The sequence below is a fragment of the Camellia sinensis genome, chromosome 1 (assembly GCF_055761805.1).
Source record: "Camellia sinensis isolate YWXY chromosome 1, ASM5576180v1, whole genome shotgun sequence".
NCBI classification, from domain to species: Eukaryota; Viridiplantae; Streptophyta; class Magnoliopsida; order Ericales; family Theaceae; genus Camellia; species Camellia sinensis.
In genome coordinates this window covers 169,984,590-170,009,941 of record NC_138961.1, presented here as the reverse complement: position 1 = coordinate 170,009,941, position 25,352 = coordinate 169,984,590, and the positions used below count along the sequence as shown (strand labels likewise).

Here is a 25,352-nt window from a genome sequence, read left to right as displayed (position 1 = left end):
GCGCAGTTACAAAACTGCCAATCAATTATGAACTTTCCAAAGAAGAGATGAAGAATCGAGCTTATATATGTGTATATGTGTGTATATATTCTAGAGCATGTGTGTATTTGTAGAAGGACAAGGGACCAGTAGAGGCAATGGTAGCAACAACTCCAATAGGGCTTTTGGCGAGAGAGTTTATGTTGGCGGAGGTGACGATCTGTTCGTGATCGATGAATGTCCATAGATAAGGATGCTTTGAGTTTTGCTTGATGGAGGAGAGAAAGTTAGAGAAGACGACGACGATGATGAGCTTTGGCGATGGAGGTGGAGTTCGGCCTAAAGAGAAGAACAGAGAGAGAGACAGTTTGATTTGAGGAAATCAAATTTATCTGTGATATGTGGGTGTCGGGGGTTGAGGGACCTTATACATCATAATAATATTGTGGATCTCTTTCATTATTAAAAATGTGAGAGGGACCTTAGACTAATTTTCCCTTAAGTTATACATCCTAAAGTTTGTTTTATTTTTATTTTTATTTTTTGTTAAATTGGAAATTGTTTTATTGTAAGAGCAATTCCAAAGCTATTAGGCCAAATGTCTTCTAAAATACAAAGAAAAGTATAATATTTATTTTGCCTAACTAGTTTAGCTAATGAGCATTTCAACCATATTCTTTATTTTACTTAATCAATCAAACTAACTTAACTAATTTTTACAAGAAAAATATTATAAACATAAATAAATATTATAATCTTTTTATGGTATGTTATTTATGCAGCTAGACGTGACATTTACAAATTTCTTTTTTAATTATATAGTTAAAACTATTTTTTAAAATAATATTTTTACTTGGTCATATTTTTAAAGTTAATAATGGGTTAGAACAAACAAAGATGCAACAAACATTGGGAGAGCAAACAGATATGAAAACCTCAAAACAATAACAACAACAACAACAAAAAAGAAAAAAAAAAGAAAAGAGAAAAAGATAAAGAAAATCCCATTTGCCTAACAAGGGAGGCTAACTAGATGTGGATAACCAAAATAAAAATTGACAAAATACTTTTTGCGATGCCTCACGTGACCCTTCAAAAATGCCGTTTTTCCTTTCCCTTAAAGATGCTCTAAGTGGATGGAGCTGTCAAATAGAAATTCACATGGACCAAAAAACAAAATAATTAAAGAAAAAAAAAAAATAAAAAAAAAAGAACTTTGTGAACTTCGCTTGGCTTATTTTGAAATTGTTGACACCATAAATCTGTAATTTTTTATAGGACACGTGACATCCTCTTATTCATTTGAAAGTTAAAAGAAGTTATAGAGATGATGGAGAATATGAAGGACAAAGTAGATGAGTGGAAGGACACATGGCAAGACAAGAATAAAGATGGAAAAAATGGGTAGTTACTAAGTAGTTATTGCTGTATTTTTTCCTCTATAAATAGTCACTAATGGCTACATTGTAAAAGGATCCAGAATTCATAATCAAAGACAATTGATTTCAATATTTCTTGTCATTTTCCTTATCTTAGGAGTAGTTTAACATAGATTTATATTTCGAAGCATTTATTTTCAGCATTTTCATTTCGAAGCATTTTATGCACTTTCTTTTCGAAGCATAGGAGTAGAGGTAAGTAATTATTACTTCGATTGTTCACTCAATCATCTTTCCCCGTCCCTCATTCTTCTTTTAATTTTTCTTTTCTCTACACTTGGCAATTTTGAAGTCCTCTTTGTTGAGGCAAAAGAACCGTCAACGCAATTGCTTGATAATTGGCTTGAATTTAATCTGTAAGGATTTTTCAATCCTTACTGGCACGCTCGCAATTACAAAAATAACCTTCAAAAGTCAAAAAAGCCAACATATATTTTTGACACACCCAATGGGACTACCAAGCGTAAGAAATGACAAACGATTTGGATTTCGCCATTCGAACTTGTCAATTTGAAATATATTGGCGTGAAAGAAAAATTTTGGATCTTCAAGAAGAGATCTATTTTCTTGATGAAATAAACTTTCATCCATTACAATATTATTTGGTGGAAGAAAAAAGACACCATTTAATTGGAGAAATTCATTAACTTGATATGGAAGTTCGCCAATGGAATGATGAGTTATCAACTCTCACTACCAAGTCTTTAACTGAGGCTTTAATGGCCGGAATTGGTGAATTTTTTCAGAATTTTTCCATGGTTAACAATAGCAAAAGTAAAGAGTTGATTTCATCAATGGCTCGGGGGCTTCAAGAGTCCGTTTTAAAAGAGCCAAATTATGAAATTAACACAACGAAAGAGTATGTTCTTGAGTCAAATTTGGCTAAGAATGATGTTCCATGTATGACTCGGGGGGTCCAAAAACTAAATTTTAGATAGTCAAGTCATAAAAATAACATATCTATGGATGATTTTCATAAGCCATTAATGTCTAACATGGAAAAACAACCCACTTTGCCAAATAATTATGAAAACCTATTCGGCAAAAGTCATGTTTTTAAAACAAACATGGTCAAGAATAATGAACAAGCCACTGTTCATGAATTCAAAATTTTTGACATTTTTCAAAATGTCAAAAAGTATGAATTTTCATGGTCACACTATACCATGACTTTTGGTGTTCAAAATCCTTTTTGGATTTGTGGTTCACATCAAAATATAATTTTGATGATGTGGCTAATAAAATTAATAAATTATTTTTATGAGTTCGAAGCACTAAGAACAAGGGATGACCATTTAAAATGCATGAATTTGGCTAGAAAAAGCCTGTGCATTTAAATAAATGGTTGAGAATGGCTTATCTTTTCAAATTGATGGCCAGTTGTTTGTATGTACATAATCAAAGCATCGAAGATACATTCAAAGCATCAAGAGTTGTTTCGAAGGTTGATTACTTCACCTTCGAAACTATATAAAGCTTTGAAGATACATTCGAAACATCAAGAGTTGTTTCGAAGGTTGATTACTTCACCTTCGAAACTATATAAAGCTTTGAAGATACATTTGAAACATCAAGAGTTGTTTCGAAGGTTGATTACTTCACCTTCGAAACTGTATAAAGCTTTGAAAACTTTCGAAATGTGTACATCTCTTCAAATATATGTAAAATGACAATTAATTAGTTGTCGAATAATGCCTGTTTTTGGCATGATAAGTTGGTTCGAAGAACAATAGTTTTGGTGTCTTCGAAGAATTAATAACTGGTTCGAAGCACAAAATTAATTTTTCATTAATTATGTATGAACCAGAACATACAAAATGTGAATAACTACAATGTTTGCCAAAAGCTGCTTCGAAGGCTCTTTTGCCATAATTTTATAAGCTCCGAAGCACTCCATCTTGCATTAACAGCTTCGAAGAAACAATAATGGTAGTTGTGAACCTTCGAAACTTTGCCGAGTATTTCTAAGGATGTAATTTGTCCTTTGTTGGCACTTTCAACCTTCGAAAGCTGATTTTGGTCCTTTGTACCACCTTCGAAGCTTGTTACTAGTCCGTAATCGCTAGCATTCGAGACATCTAATCATAATTTCATACTCATTCGAAACACATCATTGGTGCTATTATATCATTCGAAGCACTTTGTTGATATTATTCGAAGCATTTTATTGCTTAGATTAGTCACGTGCTTAGTTCGACCCTTCAAAAATTCAAAGTAAACATCATTTTTAAGGGCCGCAGGGTAATGTTGGCACCATAAATCTGTAATTTTTTGCAGGACACGTGGCATCTTCTTATTCATTTGGAAGTTAAAAGAAATTATAGAGATGATGGAGAATATGAAGGACAAAGTGGATGAGTGGAAGGACAAAGTGGATGAGTGGAAGGACACATGGCAAGACAAGAATAAAGATGGAAGAAATAGATAGTTACTAAGTAGTTATTGCTGTATTTTTTTCTCTATAAATAGTCACTAATGGCTACATTGTAAAAGGATCCAGAATTCATAATCAAAGACAATTGATTTCAATATTTCTTGTCATTTTCCTTATCTTAGGAGTAGTTTAACATAGATTTATATTTCGAAGCATTTATTTTCAGCATTTCCATTTCGAAGCATTTTATGCACTTTCTTTTCGAAGTATAGGAGTAGAGGTAAGTAATTATTACTTCGATTGTTCACTCAATCATCTTTCTCCGTCCTTCATTCTTCTTTTAATTTTTCTTTTCTTTACACTTGGCAATTTTGAAGTCCTCTTTGTTGAGGCAAAAGAATCGTCAACGCAATCGCTTGATAATTGGCTTGAATTTAATCTGTACGGATTTTTCAATCCTTGCTGGCACGCTCGTAATTACAAAAATAACCTTCGAAAGTCAAAAAAACCAACAAAAACCTAGATCCAAACTGAAGTGCCATTTAATGTACTTTCTTATATGATAAATTATAAATACATCTCTTTCAGTTTGTTTAAAATATAAATTTTTTTATAATTTTAAAAATTATGTCATGTCCTTTTAAATTTTTAATTGCATAATATTTTTTTAATTAATAAATTATCAAGTCAATTAACTGTTTTTAATAATGTCATAGATATATTTTAATTAATAATTTAGATAATTTAATTGTTACATAAAAGAGTAGTTAGAAATTTTGACTCGGTTTGGTTTGCTTTTGGAATTATGATTTCAAAGGCAAACTATTCAAAATTCGTAATCAAATACACAACTTAAAATTATTCAAAACTAAATTCAAAAATTAATTTCAAAACTCATAACTAAACACACAATTTAAAATTCAAAATTTAAAACTTTTTTGATCATATGGTGTTGAAGATGGTTAGTGATGGGATTCTTAAATTCTTGTTATAAAAAATCTAAAAAAATTAATTTATATATTTAAAACATATCTAAAACAAATATATATATATTTTTTTTTTGTCAAATAACAGGTTGCAATCGCAAAAGGGAAAAAAAAAATTGCACTATTTTGGTTAATCAGTCGGACGACTGGCTGGATATCCAGAAGGATGTCCGGGCAAACGACTAAGTAAACCCAATCCACGCTTTTCAAAACTCAAAATTCAAAAATACCTTTAAAACTTATAACCAAACAAATTTTCAATTACTCAAAACTCAACTCACAATTCCACACTCAAATCACAACTCCAAAAAGAGAATCACAATTTCAAAACTAAACTAAACACAACCTTTATTTTTTTTATTACTGTTAAATAAAAAATTCTGTAAATGAAGTATTTATAATTTCTAAAACTAAATAGAAAATTCATTACTCTTGTTAAAATTATGAATACCCAAACGAGTCATAATTTTAAAAACTGTTGAAATAAGAGTCAAGCAAGATGAAAAAAAAAAATTCTCCAAATTCTACACCACAAGGAATTTCCTTTACCACTCTCAACCTTCTTATGTCCATTTTAAGTTAAAACGCTCATCATTGTCCACACATCATTCTAATGAATGTATAAACTTTCTATTTACAAATCATTTTCCAGTAGAAATTAGATTTTATTATTATTTTTGTATATATACTTATCATTCACCTTTTCTATTTCGTATGCAAACTCCTCCATAAATCAAAAATCCAAACATACAAACAGAGTTCAGATATGCTCTGAAGCCTTCCACATGCTCATATACAAGTTAGAATTACCATTCACACTTAAAATAAAAACATTTTACATTTGTACCTCTATATGGGTTTTAATACAAGGTTTTGATCATCAAACCAAGCATTGGTGTTACTGCAAACATCATCAGCCCATCGCAGTGTAACCTAAAGTTCATACCCGGGGAACTTGGAGTTTTCCGGTGCAAGCAAATCAAGCCAAAGGCAAGCGGTTCCAGCTAGTCCCTGGAAAAGAGAGTAGTCACGGTCTGCCACTCCCTGAGAATGTCCTTCACTCACAAGCTTCTTCGTGTTATGGTACAAGAAGCTTGCAAATGCCTTTGCTCTCTCTTCATATATGGCTTCTCCTGTTAGACGGTAAAGGGAAAGGAACGCATAAGCATTCCCAGCCACACCATCGGCAAGTCCCACCTTCTTCACCAGCCCACTCTTCCACACTACTTCTCCCGCTTCAATAGCAGCATCACGAAATTCTCTGTCGCTTACAAACACCTGTAGAATCACAGTACGATATTACAATACATTTGTGGTAGTTAAATTCCAGCATAAAAACTTTTACATGATATTTCAGCAGAGTATTTAATATTCGTGGTATGGTATCAGCTTTCAAGACTAAATTAAGACCTTCAAAGGTTCGACTTTGTACACCAATTACTGGAAATTATGAATCTGGGAACTATTTTGGCTCATGAATCAATTTGCATTTATGTGAAGATGATATAAATTTGTATTATTGATATGGATATAAAAGCTAGTAGTGTAAATTTTGGACCCTATCTCTTGAGACGAGTATTATTCTGAATGTGTTTTTTATTCTCACTCAATTTGTTCCATAATCAAGAATATTATAACAGTGAATTCTTGATTATGATTATAATTTTTCTATTCTCTAGTGCAACCTTCACAATTTCATTTCTATTTCATAGCTAGAACCTCAATGTTTGGGTTAGGTTTGGCAATTGATTTTTTAGTAGTTTTTCTGTAGCAGTTTTTCGTCTTTAATGAACTTATTTTACAAATTTTCAAAAAAAAAAAAAAATTCATCATACTATACTAGACGGAACAGAAAAGTAATAATCAAAAATAAAATTGAAAAGAATTCACTAAAGACTCTTTAGTGAACTTTTTTTTTTTAATTTATTTTTTATTTTTAGATCCTTCTAAACTAGAAAGACCTTACAAATAAAAACTTTTGACACAAATTACAAAAAGTTACTAAAGATAAAAAGTTTAGAAAAAAAAATGTGACTTCTTAGCTTTAGCCAAACATATTATTTAAACCCGTTTACAACTTTTCCCATATGTTTGGATATAATAATCTGAATGCTGAAAACAACTGACCTGTGACGCCTTGCAGAGAGTGATAGCCATGGCAGTTGCTCCATGAGACCATTGCACAAGCTTGTCCCTCGGGTTCCCTTCACTTGAGGGGTAATTTCCACTATGAGGGAATCTATTACTCATCATGTACCTTAAAGTTTGCTTTACATCATTGGCATCTTCTTGTGATAGGGGAAAGTGAAGTAAAACATGTAATATACCGGCAAGGCCATGGGCTGCACCCCAGTACCTTGTTCCGTGCCATCTATACATCAGTGGACTGGCAGTGTTGTCAGATGCCCCGGCTCTGCCTCCAGCTAACACAGCTTCAACAACTGGCATGAGAAGATCATTTGGTATTGTCTCTTGTCCAAGATACTTGTTTATAAACAAAGCAGCCCACAAAAATCCAGCACGCCCATAAAGAAGATCATATGACATTCCAAAACCTCCTTCCTCAGGGCCAACGGGGAGGGCTCTTTCTTGCGCCACCTAGAATTGATGAATTAAATCAACATTAGCAAAAAAAAAAAATTCAAAAAAATTAAGAAGAAATATTTCAAAAGAACATAAATTATTACCAAGAAAACTTTAGGCTCTGTTTGGAAGGATTTTCAAATCCTGATTCTACCCCTACATTGGAACATCATGTTTGGATAGAGTTTTGGAACTAATTTTCCACAACAAACACAATACTCCGCAGAAAACTCTCAGTAAAGCCCGATTTTCGAATTTTTTTTTTTGAAATTTGACCTAACCAGTCATCTCACCCGGACATCCCACCGGTCTTCCAGCTGGTTGACCGAACAGTGCAATTTTTTTTTTTTTTTTGCAATTGATATGTTAATTTTTATATATTCAAAAAAAATATTTTTCGAATTTTTAAAAAAAAATTATATACTTTAATAGAATTTTCAGTTGTATGCTTAGTTATGAGTTGTAAGTTTTTGTATCAAATATCAAATGTCACATCAAAAATTTCCTACTCAATTCAAAACTCTTTCACCAAATAAATTTTCCACATTCAAATCATAATTCTAAAACTCACAAACTCAAAATACAACTCATACTCTCAAATCATAATTACAAAGGTCTACCAAAAGCAATCTTAAGTTTTTTCATTTGATTTCGATCTCTGAGAGCTATCGCTTATTTGTCGAGGCTACTCAGAACAATCCATAAATTCAACATACACACGTGTGTATCTACAAAGTTTTTGCAAACGAAAACTTCAATTCATCAGTAGCTGTAAAATCTTGAAACAGAAATTTAGGAACACTCTGGTTTGCTTACAGCACTAGAATGCAGGAGTTGCATGATCTCAATCAGATCAATACATCCATCACCACCCTCATTCTCTGATGTCCTATGATTCCACTTAGTTTTAACCTCAAATTATAGTTTTAAGTTTTTTTGCTCTCTTTAATTGATCAAATTAAGGTTATCTTCTGATTTCTTGATTACCAAAGGAGTGAAGATTGGCATCAGAAAACAAAAGACTCCTAGCATGTTTTTGTTGATTTACTATATATATTGCCCCCCAGGGACTAGGATGTGATTAGCTTTTGCCAACAAAGAAGATAAGGATCGGGACCACATTGAAAAAGCAACGAATGGATTCTCCATTACACTCAAGAAACACATCCTTTCACAAAGTTGATACCACTTGAGAGGGTAATTTTTGGGAAAAATTGGGCCGAGCTGCGAGTTGGGCTTTGAGGCCCAAAGTGCGAAGGACTAAGTAAAAAGGCCGTAATGGTTACTTCGGCCCAAGAGAGCAAGGTTACTCCGGCCTAGGAGAAACAAAGTTACTCCGGCCCAGGGAGGTAAAATTACTTCGACTCAGGAATTATAAAGTTACTTCGGTTAAAAGATTGTAAATGTACTTCGGGTCCGGGAGCAACTTGGAGTTAGACCGGCCTTGAAGTTATGTCGGCCTTAGAGGTGTACCGGTCAGGGAGTTATACCGGTCGAGAGTCGTTGGTTCGGTCCAAACACACCATGGGTTGAACAGATGAGAAACCGATATAAGGAAGAGTAAAGGGAAGGGCTGAACTAAGGATAGTTCGGCTTACTTTGTGGCTCAGCATAGCCAGTTTTACTTCGGTCAAATGGTAGTTCGGCCATGGAGAAAACCATCCCACTTGGTTTAAGCAGTGGAGGGGTGTAAAAGGATAAGCATTATCCTTTAGGAGTATGAATCCTAGGAGGACTCTGCATGGAGAAATAAAAGTCCTACTAAGATTATGCCACTCGAAACCTATAAAAGCTCACAAGCATCACCTTGGAGGAGGTAATTGAACACAATTCTTTCTGAGAACATAAAACTTTGTCTATTTGTCAAGCTTACTGACTTAGGCATCGGAGAGGTTTCTGGCACTCACCCGCCGGCTAGCTCACGTTTGTGTTTTCAGGTGATAAAGCGACGTCGTACGGAGGAGCGTGGACTTGGTCAACAGGATTATACGAGGAGAATTATTTCCTCCCCGTACAATTGGCGCCGTCTGTGGGAAGAACAGACAAGAACAAAAAACCTCTTGACTAAGCTTCTCCTTTTCTCAATCAATGGCACACATTGAAGAACTACCGCAGTCCGCCGTCGACGGACTAACTCCAGAAGGGGGCGCAAGGCGTGAAGGATTACCTTCTGTCCCTCCCATGGCGGACTTGGAGCCCCAAAGACATACCTCCAGGAGGGATGCTAGGGGGAGACGGACTCACAGCCCCTGTCAGTCCCATTCTCAAAGTCCCGACAGACAAAGACGGAGGATTGACCCTCAAGCTCTGGAAGATCGCGTAAAAGAACAAGATGAATTGATAAAAAAGATGGCGGCGGACATGGAGGCCTTGAAACGCCAGATGAAGAAAAAGGAGGTGGCGACAGGAGAGGGGCGCAAAAACAAGACGCCCCCTCGCCACTCAGAGAATCGTAGTAGGAACACTACACCCTCACAAGGAGAGAGCAGAAGCCTCAGGACAGGCGACACTCAATCCTGGTCTTCTAGAACTCGTCACTCCAGGTCTGAGAGGACGAGATCTGAAAGGTCATACACTGAAGGAAGCACATATTGGCCCTCACATTCACACCAAACCAGATCCAGACAGACAGAATTACCCAGATCATCCGACTTACGAACCGTGCTCGAAGAAAAAGCACGATGCAAGGAGGATGCCAGGGCAAGGGATCCATATAGAGTTTCAGCCTTACAGCGGTTGGCTCCTCGGACGCATGGAAGCGTCGAGGTTGGAATGCCCATACCGCGACCAGCCTACGAACCAACGGACAAAGCATTGGCAAGACTACAGACTTCGCCGTTTGTTCCAGCAATCGAAAACGCTCCCCTACCATCAGGCTTCCTTCAGCCAAAATTCACTACATATAAAGGAAAGACGGACCCGTATTCACACTTGAGCCACTTTCGCCAAGTCATGGCTGTGTACAGGCGAAACGAGGCTTTAATGTGCATACTCTTCCCATCAAGCCTTGGCGACCTCGGCTTGACTTGGTTCGAGAAGCTCCCAGAGGGCAGCATAGCCTTCTGGGCCCAATTGGCAGAAGCGTTCGTAACAAGGTTTCGAACAAACACTAAAACACCGGTGGAAATAGACCAGTTGCTCTCCATCGACATGGGTGAAAAAGAGACCCTCAGATCTTACAACAGTCGCTACTGGGAGACATTCAACCAGATTGGAGACTGCCCCACCAATCTAGCCATTGCACAGTATAAAAGAGGCCTTCCAGTCGGAAACAGACTAAGGGACTCGATCACCATGACGCCACCCCTTACCATGGAAGCCCTGATGGAGAGAGTGCATCAGCACATCAGGGTAGAAGAGGATGGCGCACGTGCTAAAGCAAAATCTAGTGCAACCGCAGTACCAGAAAAGAAGACCTCAGCAAAGGTCAATACAGTAGATCGGCAGAATAAAAGCGGGCGTGACAGACGAGATAACGGAGAAGACCCAGACAAAAGATGGTTGAGAATCCGCACTGCCATAACAACGGTGTTCAAAAAACCAATATATCGGATTCTGAGCGAAATAAAAGATGAGCCTTTTGTCAAGTGGCCAGCCAAGCTAGGGGAAGCTCAGAAAAATTACGACGACAGATCACGGTGCACCTTCCACAAAGAAAAGGGGCACCGAACTGAGAATTGCACGCCACTGAGACAGCACTTGGAAGAATTGGTGGCAGCAGGCCACTTGGACAAATACATTGAAGGAGGGACGCAACCGGCCCCCCAAGATCATAATAACCATCCCAACAGAATGCCAATCGACGCACCACCTCAAGGTATTATCAATGTCATACATGGAGTTTTTGAACCTGAGCGCGTATGCGAGCTCAGAGGATCAATTAAAAAGGCTGAGCACTTTAGAGAAGTGCTAGGTGCCCAACCAGCCACCAAGAAAGGGAAGACAGAGGCAACAAACGTCATGTCTTTTTCGGATAAAGACCTGGATCGAATATACTGTCCTCACAATGATGCTCTGGTTGTCACTCTCCGAGTCAAAGATTTTGACGTCAAGCGGATTCTGATTGACCAGGGTAGTTCATGTGAGATCATGTACTACGAAACATTCAAACAGTTGAAGCTGCAAGACAAAGACTTGGCGCCTGCAATTTCTCCCCTAATTGGATTCAACTCCATGCCAGAATGGCCCGTCGGCAAAATAATTCTTCCGGTCAGAGCGAGAAGCGTAACAAAACAAGTGGAGTTCTGGGTATTGAAGGTCCCCTCCACTTACAACATCATCTTGGGCAGAACATGGCTGCATGCCATGCGTTCGGTAGCGTCATCATACCATCAGGTAATGCGGTTCCCCAACGACACCGGTATAATTGAAGAAGTCTATGGAGATCAGATCATGTCAAAACAATGTTTCGCCACGGTGAATGGCAGCCGCGCTGCCAAAGGATATGTTCATTCGGTGGAAGAACCAGAAAGTAATGAACTATTCGCGGACGTTGGTAAAGAGGCTGATCAGAAAGCGGTGGAGGACTTGGTGGAGGTAAAAATAGATGAGAAGAACCCGGATAAGTTCTTCTTCCTTGGCTCATCGTTGTCCAGCACTGAGAGATTAGAGGTCTTGGAATTCTTGACCTCTAATATCGAAGTGTTTGCCTGGACGCCCTACGACATGCCAGGTATTGATCCAAACTTCATCAGTCACCAACTCAATGTCCACCCATCCGCCAGACCAGTCATCCAACGCACACGCAGATCGGCACTCCACCACGCCGAAATAGTGGCAGAAGAGGTAGGCAACCTGCTGGAGGCAGGAGCAATAAGAGAAGTGCACTACCCAAGATGGATCTCCAACATAGTCGTAGTGCCAAAAAAGAATGGTAAATGGCGTGTCTGCGTCGACTACAAAACAGTCAACAAGGCGTGCCCAAAAGATAGCTTTCCTCTACCAAGGATAGATCAGCTGGTGGACCTAACGGCAGGGCATAACCGACTTGGCTTTCTGGATGCATACAGAGGCTACCACCAGATCGCCATGCATGAACCAGACCAGGAGGTCACATCCTTCACGACACCAAGGGGATTATATTGCTACAAGGTCATGCCCTTTGACCTAAAGAACGCACGGGCGACATTCCAACGGATGGTCACCAAGATGTTTGAACCATTGTTAGGCAGAAGAATGGAGGCTTACATCGACGACATGGTGGTCAAAAGCAAGGATGAGAATGACCATCTTAAAGATCTAGGCGAGATGTTCTAGATCCTGAAGAAACACAAGTTGCGCCTCAATGCATCCAAATGCGCATTCGGAGTTGGATCTGGCAAATTCTTGGGCTTCCTGGTGACCAACCGAGGTATAGAAGTAGACCCCTCTCAGATTAAAGCAATCCAGGAGTTGGAGAGACCAAACTCAGTCAAAGAAGTACAGCATCTCACTGGTATGGCAGCTGCGCTCAACCGGTTCATAAGCAGGTCATCAGACAGACTACGACCATTCTTCCAAGCTTTAAAGGCCAAGTTTGAGTGGGATGAAGAATGCGACCGAGCTCTGGAAAGCTTGAAGGAGTACATGTCTTCCCCACCACTACTTGTTACTCCAGTACCTGGTGAAGAACTCTTTTTGTACCTGGCAGTCTCTCAGCACGCAGTCAGCGCAGTGTTGGTTCGTGCAGAATGAATACAACACTTGCCCATCTTTTATGTCAGCAAGACATTGTTGGGAGCCGAAACAAGGTACTTGCCCTTGGAGAAACTAGCATTAGCATTAATGATGGCATCCAGAAAATTGGCGCACTACTTTCACGCCCACACCATAGTCGTCCTCATAGCCTTTCCACTAAAAGCTCTGTTTGAAAGGGCGAACTTTAGTGGGCGAATTTTGAAGTGGGCAGTAGAGTTGGGACAATTCGACATCAAGTTCCAACCCAAGACCGCAATAAAAGCCCAATCTTTGGCAGACTTCGTCGCAGAGTTTACTCCTGGAAGTCATCATATCTGCTCAGTCGACCTAACTGACACAACCGAACTAGGGACGGAAGTTGACGCAGGAATAGCGCAACCCCTAGTAGAAGGTAGTCAATCAAACACCAAGGCAGACCATACTAAAGACAACAAGGAAGAGACAAACAAAAGCTCACCAGCGGTTCAAACAGAGGACGAAGGGCAGACAGCCAACATGGACTTTGAAGAAAACACCATTCTTGACCCCACGACATCATCTGATCCTTCCACTTGCTGGAAGTTATTCGTTGGAGAGATGTGGAAGCTCTTTGTGGATGGAGCATCCAACCGGCATGGTGCAGGGCTTGGCATAGTCCTCATCTCTCCAGACGGCCTGGTTGTAGAGCAAGCAATCAACCTTGGCTTCCCAGCATCCAACAATGAAGCGGAGTATGAGGCGCTTCTCGCAGGACTCAAGTCAGCATACTACATGAAGGCCACCGAACTAATGGTATACAGTGACTCTCTGCTGGTGGTAAACCAAATTTCTGGCGAATACGAAGCAAAGGATGACAGAATGGCCAAATACCAAGAGTTAGTCAGAACAGAGATCAAGAAGTTTGACGTAGTAAGGATAGAACAAATTGGCAGGGAGGAAAACAGCCGAGCGGACGAACTAGCAGGCCTCGCCTCAATGGCAGATACATCAATCCCTCATCCATTACTCATCAACTTCTTACCAAAACCAAGCATAGAAGACCCCGCAGCAGAAGAAGTATGTTGCACAGAATTAGGCCCTTCATGGATGGATCCCATCATCCTGTTCCTAAAAGACGGCATCCTACCAGAAGAGAAAAAAGAAGCCAACAGAATAAGGGCAAAATCGCAGCGATTTTGGCTATCTCCATCTTTGGCATTATACAAAAAGTCATTCTCTGGGCCTTACCTCAAGTGCGTCATCAACCAGCAAGAGAACTCCTACCATTAACTAGCCCTTGGCCTTTCGCAATGTGGGGCTTGGACATAGTAGGACCACTTCCAACAGCGCCCGGCGGCAGAAAATTCTTTCTCGCAGCAACAGACTACTTCACAAAGTGGGTGGAAGCAGAAGCATTGGCATCAATCAAAGAAAAAGACGTGAAGAAGTTTGTTTGGCAAAATATTATCACTCGGTTTGGCATACCAAAAGCACTGATCTCAGACAATGGTACTCAGTTCGACGGCAGAATCTTTAGAAACTTTTGTGAAGAGTACAAGATAGAGTTCTACAATTCTACACCGGCATATCCTCAAGCAAATGGACAAGCAGAAACATCAAATAAAGTCGTCCTGGATGGACTAAAGAAAAGGCTAGAAAAGGCAAAAGGCAAGTGGGCAGATGAACTTCCTCACGTTTTATGGGCTTACCGCACCACACCTCGACGATCGACAGGAGAAACACCATTCTCCTTAGCCTATGGAATGGAGGCAGTAATCCCACTAGAAGTTGGCCTCCCCACAATTCGAAGCGAAAATTTTGATCCAAACTTAAATGGAGAAGCCATAGCCTTAGAACTCGACCTTGCAGAAGAAAGAAGAGAAAGAGCACTAGTCCACATAGCATCATACCAACGAGAGTTAATCAGAAAATACAGCAAAAAGGTCCATCCAAGACAATTCAAGATTGGAGATTGGGTACTGCGCAAAGTAATGGGAAACACCTCAAACCCAGGAGATGGCAAGTTAGGCCCAAACTGGGAAGGTCCTTATAAGGTGGTTGGGTTAGCAGGCAAAGGGGCATACCACCTAGAAGACAAGGATGACAAGGCAATCCCTAGGCCATGGAATACGGCCAATCTTAAGTTATTTTACTTTTAACTTTACTTCTTCAAACATATGTAATTTTTTCTTTCTTTCCTCAATAAAACAAGCAATTCTTTTTAGCACAAGTTGTTCTTTGTAAAAGTTAGCCTTAAGGTTAGGCACATTGCAAGCATTTTATTCTAAGATTTTCATTTGGCTGTTCGATAGGTAGGTCCTCTACCATGGGCTCCAACCGAAGTGATGGGTCTGCACTAACAACCGGAATGTCTTCGGGAGCAGAGGAGTCATCAGAATCGGAGTCTTCCAGAAACTCTTGCTGTAAGGCATCCGCATACTCCGCAAGGGACTTCGGTATAAAGTAAGCTGGAGGGTCGAAGACCTCGGTCTGCTGATCATGACCGAGCTTCTCAACAGCCGCCCTCCAGCCGCACTTGAAGAACAGCTCCTTGGCAGCGTCGCATTGTTTAACATAGGCATTTTCTGCCTTCTTGTAACCTTGCTTGTACCCCTCCTTTTCGGCTTCCTCCGCGCTCTTTTTTAGTTGAGTTATTTCGGTGTCTTTTCTCTTCTCAAGCTTCACCAACTCCCGCGGATACTTGTCCTTCATAGCGATGGCGGCTTTCTGCTTCTCCGCTTCAGCCGAATTAACCAGATCGGCAAGTCGGCCGTTCTCTGCTTGCATCTCAGCCATTTTCTTTTCAGCTTCTTCTAGCTCGGCCACCTTTGCCTCGGCTTCCGCCATTGCCTGCCTTGTGGTTTTTCTAAGCTCTTGGACTTTCATGTAAGTGATGTTGTTCTTCTGTAAGGCCTGACAAAACGAAGACTTCTCTTAAGCCGAAGTAAAAGTTAGAAATCAGACAGGAAAAAAAACTGACAGAGCTACTTACCAAAATCATGGACTTCGATGCGGACCGGATCGACTTCATTTCGGTGTTTAGCTGCTTTAAGTGGTGCTCCATATCTTTTGGGAGGCACACACTCTTGGCCAAGTTGAATGCCAACAAATGATCTTTTTCAGCAACAACCGAATCGGAAACTTTGATATCTCGGTCGTTGAAGGTTAGCTTCGGAGACCAATTGGAAGGTTCAGCTCGATCGGTTTGCTCCGGTTGAAGGATAGGTGGAGGACTCTGGGGGATGGATTCAACCTCATCGATAAGTTGCTGTTCGGTTGATGTAGATCAGGCGCGTTTGGAAGGGCGAGAGGAAGAAGGCCGTTGTGAAGGGAGGGCCACAACGGCAGGCTGCGTTTCAATAGTTGGTGGTACTTCGGCCCTGGTTGTTGCAGTCAGAAGGGCCCTAACTCTGCTTTTCTTTGCCATCTCTTCTTCAGCAGTTAATGGGACAAGTCGTATTTCGGGCAAGTTTGGGTCCGGTTCTGGTGCTTCCTCAAGAAGGAAATCGGTCACTCGGGCCTTTCGACGACCGCTATATCGGTAGGTCGGTTCAAAGCTTAGAAGCTTGGCCCAACTTCTTTCTTTAATCCGTAGTGCGGCTCGGAGTGTGTTCAGATGTGGGTAACTATAGTAGGAAGCAAGATGGGCCAAGTCTGCAAAAAATATACGACTGTTAGATCGTTCATGACGCCTGAAACCGAAGTAAAAGAAAGACATGCATAAAACCGAAGTAACTTTACCAGGTTCTCCTTTCTTCCAGTTAATACTTCGGCCTGGGATTTGGGCTTGGTGATCCTCAAAATTGCCCAATACCCAGAAGAAGTCGTCGTCATTAACATCCTTATCCGGGGTATCTTTTATTATCTTTTCTCTACGTCGGCGTATCCTAAGGTAATAAACCCAGCCATCATCTTTGGAACCTATGGAGTACTGGTGGAAGATTTCGGCTAAACCGAGGTTCAAGCCTGCTTGGCGGTTTAACTCGGCAATACCCATTATTATCCAGTATGTATTAGTGGATAGCTGGGCTGGGCATAGTCTGGTTTGCCTAAGAAATTCGCAAATTAAAGGCTGGACTGGGAACCTTAGTCCGGTTTCTATAATAGATAAAACAGTAAAGGGGACAAAGCCTTGGTTGTTCCACGGAATGGTTTCCTTTTTGGCTAGGGTAAGGTGTACATCACCTGGAATGCCATAATCCCTTCGGAATTCGGCCATGCCACCTGGGGTATCTACCAGATACCTATACTTACCCATTTGTGGTATAAATTATTAATAAGTTATCTCGGTCGGAAGATTGGACTCAAGTAGCTTGGTTGAGCACAAGAAGGAATGCCTGGGCAACCTAAGTCTGCAAAGTAGAAAACAAAAGGGTTAAGCACAGATCATAGGACCGTGCTACAAATTAAAAACAAGGTAAAAATGCCCTATTTCGGCTTTAAGGGCAGGTGATATCTCGGTTTGGCAAAAGGTTTGGTAAGCTCGGTTTGAGCAAGTTGCTTATTAGACCGGTTCGCCATCTAGGGGCGGCTTTCTTAGTTCGGTCTAAAAACTAAGAGAGCTGGCTTAGCCCTAGGGCCTAAATCGGTTGACCTATGTGTTTTGTTACTTCGGTTGAGCCTCTAGGGGCAGCTTTCGGAGTCTGATATAGAAACCGAGAAAGCTGGCTTAGCCCCAAAGGCTTAGCTCGGTTAATGACTGAGGTTCCTGGTTTATTGAGTTCATACTTCGTTCGGTGATCTTATTTCGGCTAAATTGAATCGGAAATTTATTTTTCAAAGCTACTGTCATCTTACAAGTTCTAGTTCGGTTAATTGTCTAAGATGATCTACCGCTGTAGCACAAAAACAGTATCCTAGTTCGGTTGGGGCAAGACTTTGGATCAGAAACTAATTTTCTACAGAATAGTTCATACACATACATGAGTTCTACTGAGAGTTCAGAAGCAAAACAGAAAGCGAAGAACATGTTTTGCAAAAACACATTAAACCAAATACATAGAACAGATACGAAAGCAAAACGAAGGAAGGAAAATGAGTTTACTTACCAAGATTGAAGAAGAGGGAACTGAAGATGTGATGATGGCAGCAAGATCAGTCTTCAGAAGCAACGAAAGAGCAGCAAGAACACAAGGTAGAGAGAGAAGAAAGGAAATGATAGAGTGGTTAATCCAAAGGTGAATGGTTCAAGTATGAAAAAAGTGTTTTGTGAAATTAGAGAGAGGGAAAAGAAAAGGGAAGAAGCGGGAACTGTTCAAAAATTACGAAACACGAAGACGGCGTTGACAGCTGCCTTCTACGAATGGGGGCGTGCCACGTGTATACGGAAAGGGAAGCGTTACAGTCGTGATTGAAGAGACGTTTTGACCGGACAAAGTGAAGCCCGAAGTAAAATTAGCTCGGTTGGAGAGCCCGAGGGTTTTTCGCTCGGCTGGAGAGGCTAAAGGGTTTTTAGCTCGGCTGGAAAGGCTTAATAAACTCTAGCTCGGCCAGTAGACTGGTAATCCCAATCATGTTGCGCAGATGGAATTAAGGGGCAATTGAGAGGGTAATTTTTGGGAAAAATTGGGCCGAGCTGCGAGTTGGGCTTTGAGGCCCAAAGTGCGAAGGACTAAGTAAAAAGGCCGTAATGGTTACTCCGGCCCAGGAGAGCAAGGTTACTCCGGCCTAGGAGAAACAAAGTTACTCCGGCCCAGGGAGATAAAATTACTTCGGCTCAGGAATTATAAAGTTACTTCGGTTAAAGGATTGTAAATGTACTTCGGGTCCGGGAGCAACTTGGAGTTAGACCGGCCTTGAAGTTATATCGGCCTTAGAGGTGTACCGGTCAAGGAGTTATACCGGTCGAGAGTCGTTGGTTCGGTCCAAACACACCATGGGTTGAACAGATGAGAAACCGATATAAGGAAGAGTAAAGGGAAGGGCTGAACTAAGGATAGTTCGGCTTACTTTGTGGCTCAGCATAGCCAGTTTTACTTCGGTCAAATGGTAGTTCGGCCATGGAGAAAACCATCCCACTTGGTTTAAGCAGTGGGGGGTGTAAAAGGATAAGCATTATCCTTTAGGAGTATGAATCCTAGGAGGACTCTGCATGGAGAAATAAAAGTCCTACTAGGATTATGCCACTTGAAACCTGTAAAAGCTCACAAACATCACCTTGGAGGAGGTAATTGAACACAATTCTTTCTGAGAACATAAAACTTTGTCTATTTGTCAAGCTTACTGACTCAGGCATCGGAGAGGTTTCCGGCACTCACCCGCCGGCTAGCTCACGTTTGTGTTTTCAGGTGATAAAGCGACGTCGTACGGAGGAGCGTGGACTTGGTCAACAGGATTATACGAGGAGAATTATTTCCTCCCCGTACACCACTTAAAGCAACAAAGTCAAGAGACTACGATGAATAAACTTTGAAAAAATAATCATCATATATTTTTGACAAAACGATGCTGCATATGGCACTAAACATTTAGTGACATTTCATCTTCATCAGTCGAAACAAGGTATTATATACTTGTAGCACTTCTCCCTCTCAATAAATTATGAGGTTTTCTTTTTCTTTTTTCTTTTCTACTTTTTGGGAGGTTGTCGGGTGTTTAAAACAGACAAATGGGAGCAAAGATAAAGGCAAAGTTCAATCTTCTTTCCTATCGGAAACTCAAAACCTAGCAAAGGATATTAGGCTTTGTGATTAGTTTGAAAGCATAGCATTCTTCTTGTAGTTTTTTAATCAAGCACACTACCATTGACAAATCAAACTTTTATCTATTTGCATCAGCCCTTTCAAATTAAACAAGTCCAAGGGATTGCAAAAACAAATTATTATAGCTCCATTGATGTTATGTGAAATTATTAATCCACTTCATTCATAATGTTAACTTGTCTACTGGTTGGTTGCTAAGAGCATCTCTAATGCAATGGCTTTGGATGTTAATAGGGGAAAAAAAGAAAAAAAAAAGTGATAAAAATGGATCCAATTTGTGTGTCAAGTTAATTTCGGGAGTGAATGGGTGCTCCAATAGATGTGTTAAAGTGTACGTTAAAAAATATTAAATGAGAGTGAGACTCACTTTAATGTGTTATATATGAAGAATAAAATGTAAAAAAAATATATGAACCCCGCCTCCTCTCTCATTGACTAAGACACTCAGTTAACAACTAAGTTAGCTTCTGGCAAGTTTAGAAGGCTACTTAATATATCCATTGGAGTAGTAAATTGGATGTGTCAATTGATAATTGACAAACATTGGACTAACACGCTTCTTAAAAAGTCCACCATGATGCTCTTATCATCCCTTTCAACAAAGGGTCTTGTTAAAAGTGTAGTTGCCAACAATTGATTAATTTGGGTCATGTAACTAAGACAAGTTAAAACAAGCCCATGTTAATTAATATTTAAAAAAAAAAAAAAACTGTTACGTAAAGGAACCCTAAATAGGCCAGCCACAGAAGTTAAGGGAAAAAATCAACACGTAGGGCCCAACTTGCTTATTGTGAGGCCATGAATATTACACGGCCTATATTAAATACTACCCGTTGGTTGGATTATAGACAAATGGATATTTTATGACCCAAATTGGTTAAAGGAGATATTCATTCATATATCTGATTTCCCAAATAAGGGCCTGTATTGTATCGAGCACTGCTGGGTGGGGGTGACCCGCAGTGCCCCCCACTTCCACGTGGGACTGTGTGAGCAAGATAAAAAAAAATAATAATAATAATTGTCAGTCAATCAAAAATAAGTGGGGTGGTGGGGTCAACCCAGTGGGGTCCAAGAGATTTTTCGTGTATTGTATCCAATCTGTCGAAAGGACTAATTTGTTCAATCCATTATGAACTCACAGTAGCCCTACTTTAATTATTTAATCCATTCATTTTTAAGTTTTTTTAAATGTAAATTATTTATGATAAAATTCAAATTAAGTAGATTTTGATTTTAAAAATATGTTTATAAAAAATAATGACAAAATCATATAACAACAATTACTATAATTATTGAAACTATTTAATTTTTTATATAAAAAAAAAAAAAGGAATTTTCAAAAAAGTCGTCTACCAGCTAGTGATATTTAAATGGTTAGTATAACCCAGTGAGGATGACCCATAATTGACATGAGTGGTGGTATATATATACCTCATGGAAGAGATCCAGAAACAGGTCACGCTTCTGATGGTCCCCCTTCAGATTAGCTACCACTGCACCAAGCGCATATACGCCTCCTTTACCGCACAAAAATGTCACGTGTCTGCCAATCAATTCAATTATTAAATTCCCCCCAATAAAATAAACAATAATATCGCTATCTTTATCTTCAAACTTTCTGCTAATGAAAATATAAAAAAATGTAGATATTATGTATATAGTGTCATATTTACATGTAATGTTAACAAATGGAATCTCACTGCAACTGTGCCCACATTTCCAAATTCTAATAGTCCGGATTCAGGTGGTTCGAGGATAAATGACATCAATTACTCCCTCCGTCCCAAAATATTAGTCCCTTATGGCATGTTTGATTGGAAGGATTAAAGCATGGGATTAGGATTATTAATCCGTGGGCCCAATCATCCTATGTTTGTTTTGACATTTTGGTTTAGGATTATTAATCCAATGGATAATTAATCCAACAAATTTGTAGGATTATTAGTAATGGGGTAGGGATGGGATAGTTAATACCACACTAATTTGATGGGATTATTAATACTTCACTATTAGTGTTGTGAATCAAACATGGCCTTATTTCATTTTTCATTGTCCTAAAATATTAGTCCCTCTTCAAAAATCAAGTACAAAAATAATATAAATTTCCTATTTTGCCCTTCTTTTAAATTAATAAATAATATAAAAAGTACAATTATGACATTGATATTCCCAAAAAATGTACTATCAAAAGGATAATTTTGGAAAATCAACTTTTTTCAAAAGCAATAATTGCACTATCAAAAAAAGTTGGATTCCCCAAAAGGGACCGTTATTTTGGGACGAAGGGAGTATATATATATATATATATATATACGCAAAGTTGATTGTCTGAGATTGCAGAGGTTAAAGAGGAGATTTGATGGTTCACTCACCTAATAAAATAAAGTAAATCAATAAAACTGGAGGCTTTAAATGTGGTTGATTTCATTAATTTCACTATTTTTCCGGATAGCATACATAGCCGGTCGTTGTTGGACATTCCTGGCATTATTTGGGTATTCAGATAGCCCCAACCAAACACCCCTTAAAGCATAAATTTAATTTTAATTAATTTATTTATTTATTAAAAAAAGAAGAAGTTGAAATACATTAGAGCATCTCTAACGGTGCATTACTTTTTTTTACCAAATCTGAGTAAAAAATAACTGATTTTCTCTTATATGGCTTGCTCCAACAGTGCATCAAAAGGGAAGGGTCATCCGGTGGGCAAGGTTGTTAAAATCAGGATCCTACGTTGGATCGTTGGAGGTGTTTATAGGATCGGATCGAGAATCGTAAGATCTTACCGAAAAAGACAAATTACATAATAATTTAATTTAAATAAATATTTCTTATAAAGTATACACAAAATGAACCTATATTTTATTAAAAAGAAGTGAAGATATTGTGAAAAATATAATACTCCATGTAAAATGTACATATAATATTATGCAATAAAAAACTCTATGGTAAAAGTTCTGTATTTTATCAAAAAAAGAAGGGGAAGAAAAAGAAGAATTCTATAACAAAATACTTTACAATGTACAATAATGCATAAAAAGTGAAGAAAAAATATTTAACAAAATTGGATATGAAAATAGATTAAGAACTCAAAAGAGTAGCTTAGTCGAATGATAAGGTTTGTCGTTAGCATCCCTGGTGGAGCGGATTCGAGTCACAAAAAATAATTTCTCCAGAAATTGGGATAAAGTTACAATCATCTTACCCTTCTTAGACTCCGCTAAAGCTAAGTTTGTTTTTCCGACTATTTAATTTTCTTAAATTACCGTAATATTTGAATGTTTGTTTCTTAGTTTGTTTTTCTTAGTCTATTTAATTCAATACTACTTAATTTTTATTATTTATTTTGACAACATAAATTGATATTTAGACAACAAATATAAAATTTACAACAAAATATGTCATGCAATACAAAACAAGGCTTGTAAATTGGATCAGATAGGATCGGATTCGGATCGGGATTCCACGATCCTATAAGATCCCACTACCAGGATCAAAAGATCCTACCTATAAGGAATTTTTTACACAATCCAGATCGATTGCACTCAAATGGATCGTAAGATCCGGATTGGGATTCTAATAACCATGCCGGTGGGTCGACCGGTAAGTTTTTTTTTTTTTTTTAACTATTTGAACCTGTTACCTGTTTGAACCTACCTATTTGAAAGGGAACCGATTGACCGGTTGCCCCCGTCTAACGGTATAGAATAATGAAAAGATTGCCCTCAGTTTGATGAAATTTTTGTTCTATTCTTATTTTGATATCAATTTGATGAAATTATTAAAATGAGAAAAAGTGATTTTTTTATCAAATTTTAAACTTAATGTAAAATTTGATACACCGTTAAAGATGGCATTAGAGGATGAGGCAGGTTACCGTATCTCTCATGCATCATAAAAAAATACACAATCGGTTTTGAATCTGTGAATTCGTAAATTTATTACCAATGAATTTATACTATAAAATTAACCAATTAGCACACGAGGTTAGTAACCGCTGGAATTAAAGTGGCGTTGATTAATTAATCGGAAAGCAAGGAATCACCTGGTGGAGTTGCGTGCAATGGAAGCACAAATGTCGACGACCTCGGCGCACAATAGCAAATCCCGCTGACTACTGGTGGCCTCGTAGGACCGCAAGCATGTGAAAGCTGTCCCGAGCAAACCCGTGAATGCGGTTGGGTCCGTACTACTCCCCTGTTCTTCACACCATCCTTCCCACGTGACTTGTACCACCTAACTCACACACCCACACACAAACATACACCACCGGCTTCAGTTAACTTGCTCCTAAGGACGACACAACCTTATCCTACGCCCACCACCACCAATTGGAATTCAAAGTTTTCAGTAATGGTTGTTTGTTGACGTACCTGGTCTTTGAGGGAAACCGCCGCTTTCAGAAAGGCCTGAATTGGAAATGAGAGAAGATTCGTAACCGTTGGATCCGGAATATTAAGCAAATCGAGCTGTTCGTTTCCGTCTTCTGAACTATTGCTTTCCTGAGAAGCAAACCCCACTACCGATGACATCTCTACCTTCGCTCTCTCTGAACAGTTTAGACACTGATATTTGCAAATGCAAATTTGTAAGTATTTTTCTCAATGAAAATGATTCAGATATATATATATATATATGGTTGGAAAGTTAAAAAATAGTTTTTTAAGGTTAAAATTTATAAAAGATAAAATAAATTAAAATAATTAATAAAATAAAATATTTTATCAAACTTATAATCATTTCAATTTTTTTTTTCTCACAAAATACAATAATACTCAATTGAAGAAACAATAGTATATTTTTTAATAATTGATATTTAATTTTATAAAAATTAAAAGTATAATAATACTCAATTAAAGAAACAATCCAGTGTGTTTGGTTTGAGCTTTCTGAATTAAATTTTTTAAAAATTGAGTTTTTTGATTTTCGTATTTTTTTTGTTTTTAGTGAATATTTTTAAATTTTTAAATATTTTTTTTACTTTTTTATATGCACCTCACTTAGATGTATCTAAAAAGTAAAAAATTTGTGAAAAAATATTTTTAAAAAATTAATAAATACATAGAAATATAAAAAATGTACTGAATTCTTGTATTTTTATTATATTTTTGGTATTTAGTGAATTTTTTAAATATTTTTTTTACATTTTTTTTACTTTTTAGGTGTATTTATGTTAGGTATATTTAAAAAGAAAAAAAAATGCTCAAAATATTTTAAAAAATTCAGGATAATCATTTATAAAAAAAAAAAAAACTCAATCATGTGAAAAAGAAAAATTCTCCAATATGTAATGCATACTATATATAATTTTACATAAAATTTCATAGGTTAAACGCACCCAAAAAAAAAAAAAACTCTAAAATAACTCCACAAAAAATTCAATCGAGAAACACGTTATCTATGTGCGAATGAAAAAGCAGTTCAGCGACAAAAACACATGGATAATCACATTCCCCCCCTAGTTTATGAAAAGTTTATTCAGCGGCCGCGCCTGTGTTTTTTTTTCAAAAAAATCCTCTTTGCATAGTCGAGAAATTTGTAAAAACATTTAAAAAAAATAAAAATATAAGTGAAATATAAATAAAAATATATCTATATTTTACATAATTTTACATACATTTTTTCTTTTCATTTTTAAATTTTTTTTCAAATC

The 25,352-nt window shown here is 38.1% G+C and overlaps 1 protein-coding gene across 1 annotated transcript; it reads right to left on the bottom strand.

Annotated features, from left to right (window-relative positions):
- Window positions 1-5,479: 5,479 nt before the first annotated feature.
- GCL1 (GCR2-like 1) lies at window positions 5,480-25,103 on the bottom strand. The gene is made up of 5 exons (XM_082888889.1): window positions 24,073-25,103; window positions 23,745-23,935; window positions 21,131-21,242; window positions 6,906-7,376; window positions 5,480-6,056 (listed from the first exon to the last, which is right to left on the bottom strand). Exons 1-5 carry the CDS (start codon window positions 24,229-24,231, stop codon window positions 5,712-5,714), a joined length of 1,278 nt encoding a protein of 425 aa, XP_082745015.1. The 5' UTR covers window positions 24,232-25,103; the 3' UTR covers window positions 5,480-5,711.
- Window positions 25,104-25,352: the final 249 nt, after the last annotated feature.

What these genes read in the sequence shown, in the direction of transcription:
- GCL1 (XM_082888889.1), bottom strand. Translation starts at nt 24,231, where the DNA reads ATGTCATCGGTAGTGGGGTTTGCTTCTCAGGAAAGCAATAGTTCAGAA. An exon ending in CGGTTTCCCTCAAAGACCAG is followed by an intron (nt 23,936 to 24,072) that starts GTACGTCAACAA and finishes TGTGTGAGTTAG; the next exon opens with GTGGTACAAGTCACGTGGGA. An exon ending in TTCTGGATCTCTTCCATGAG is followed by an intron (nt 7,377 to 21,130) that starts GTATATATATAC and finishes CATCAATTCTAG; the next exon opens with GTGGCGCAAGAAAGAGCCCT.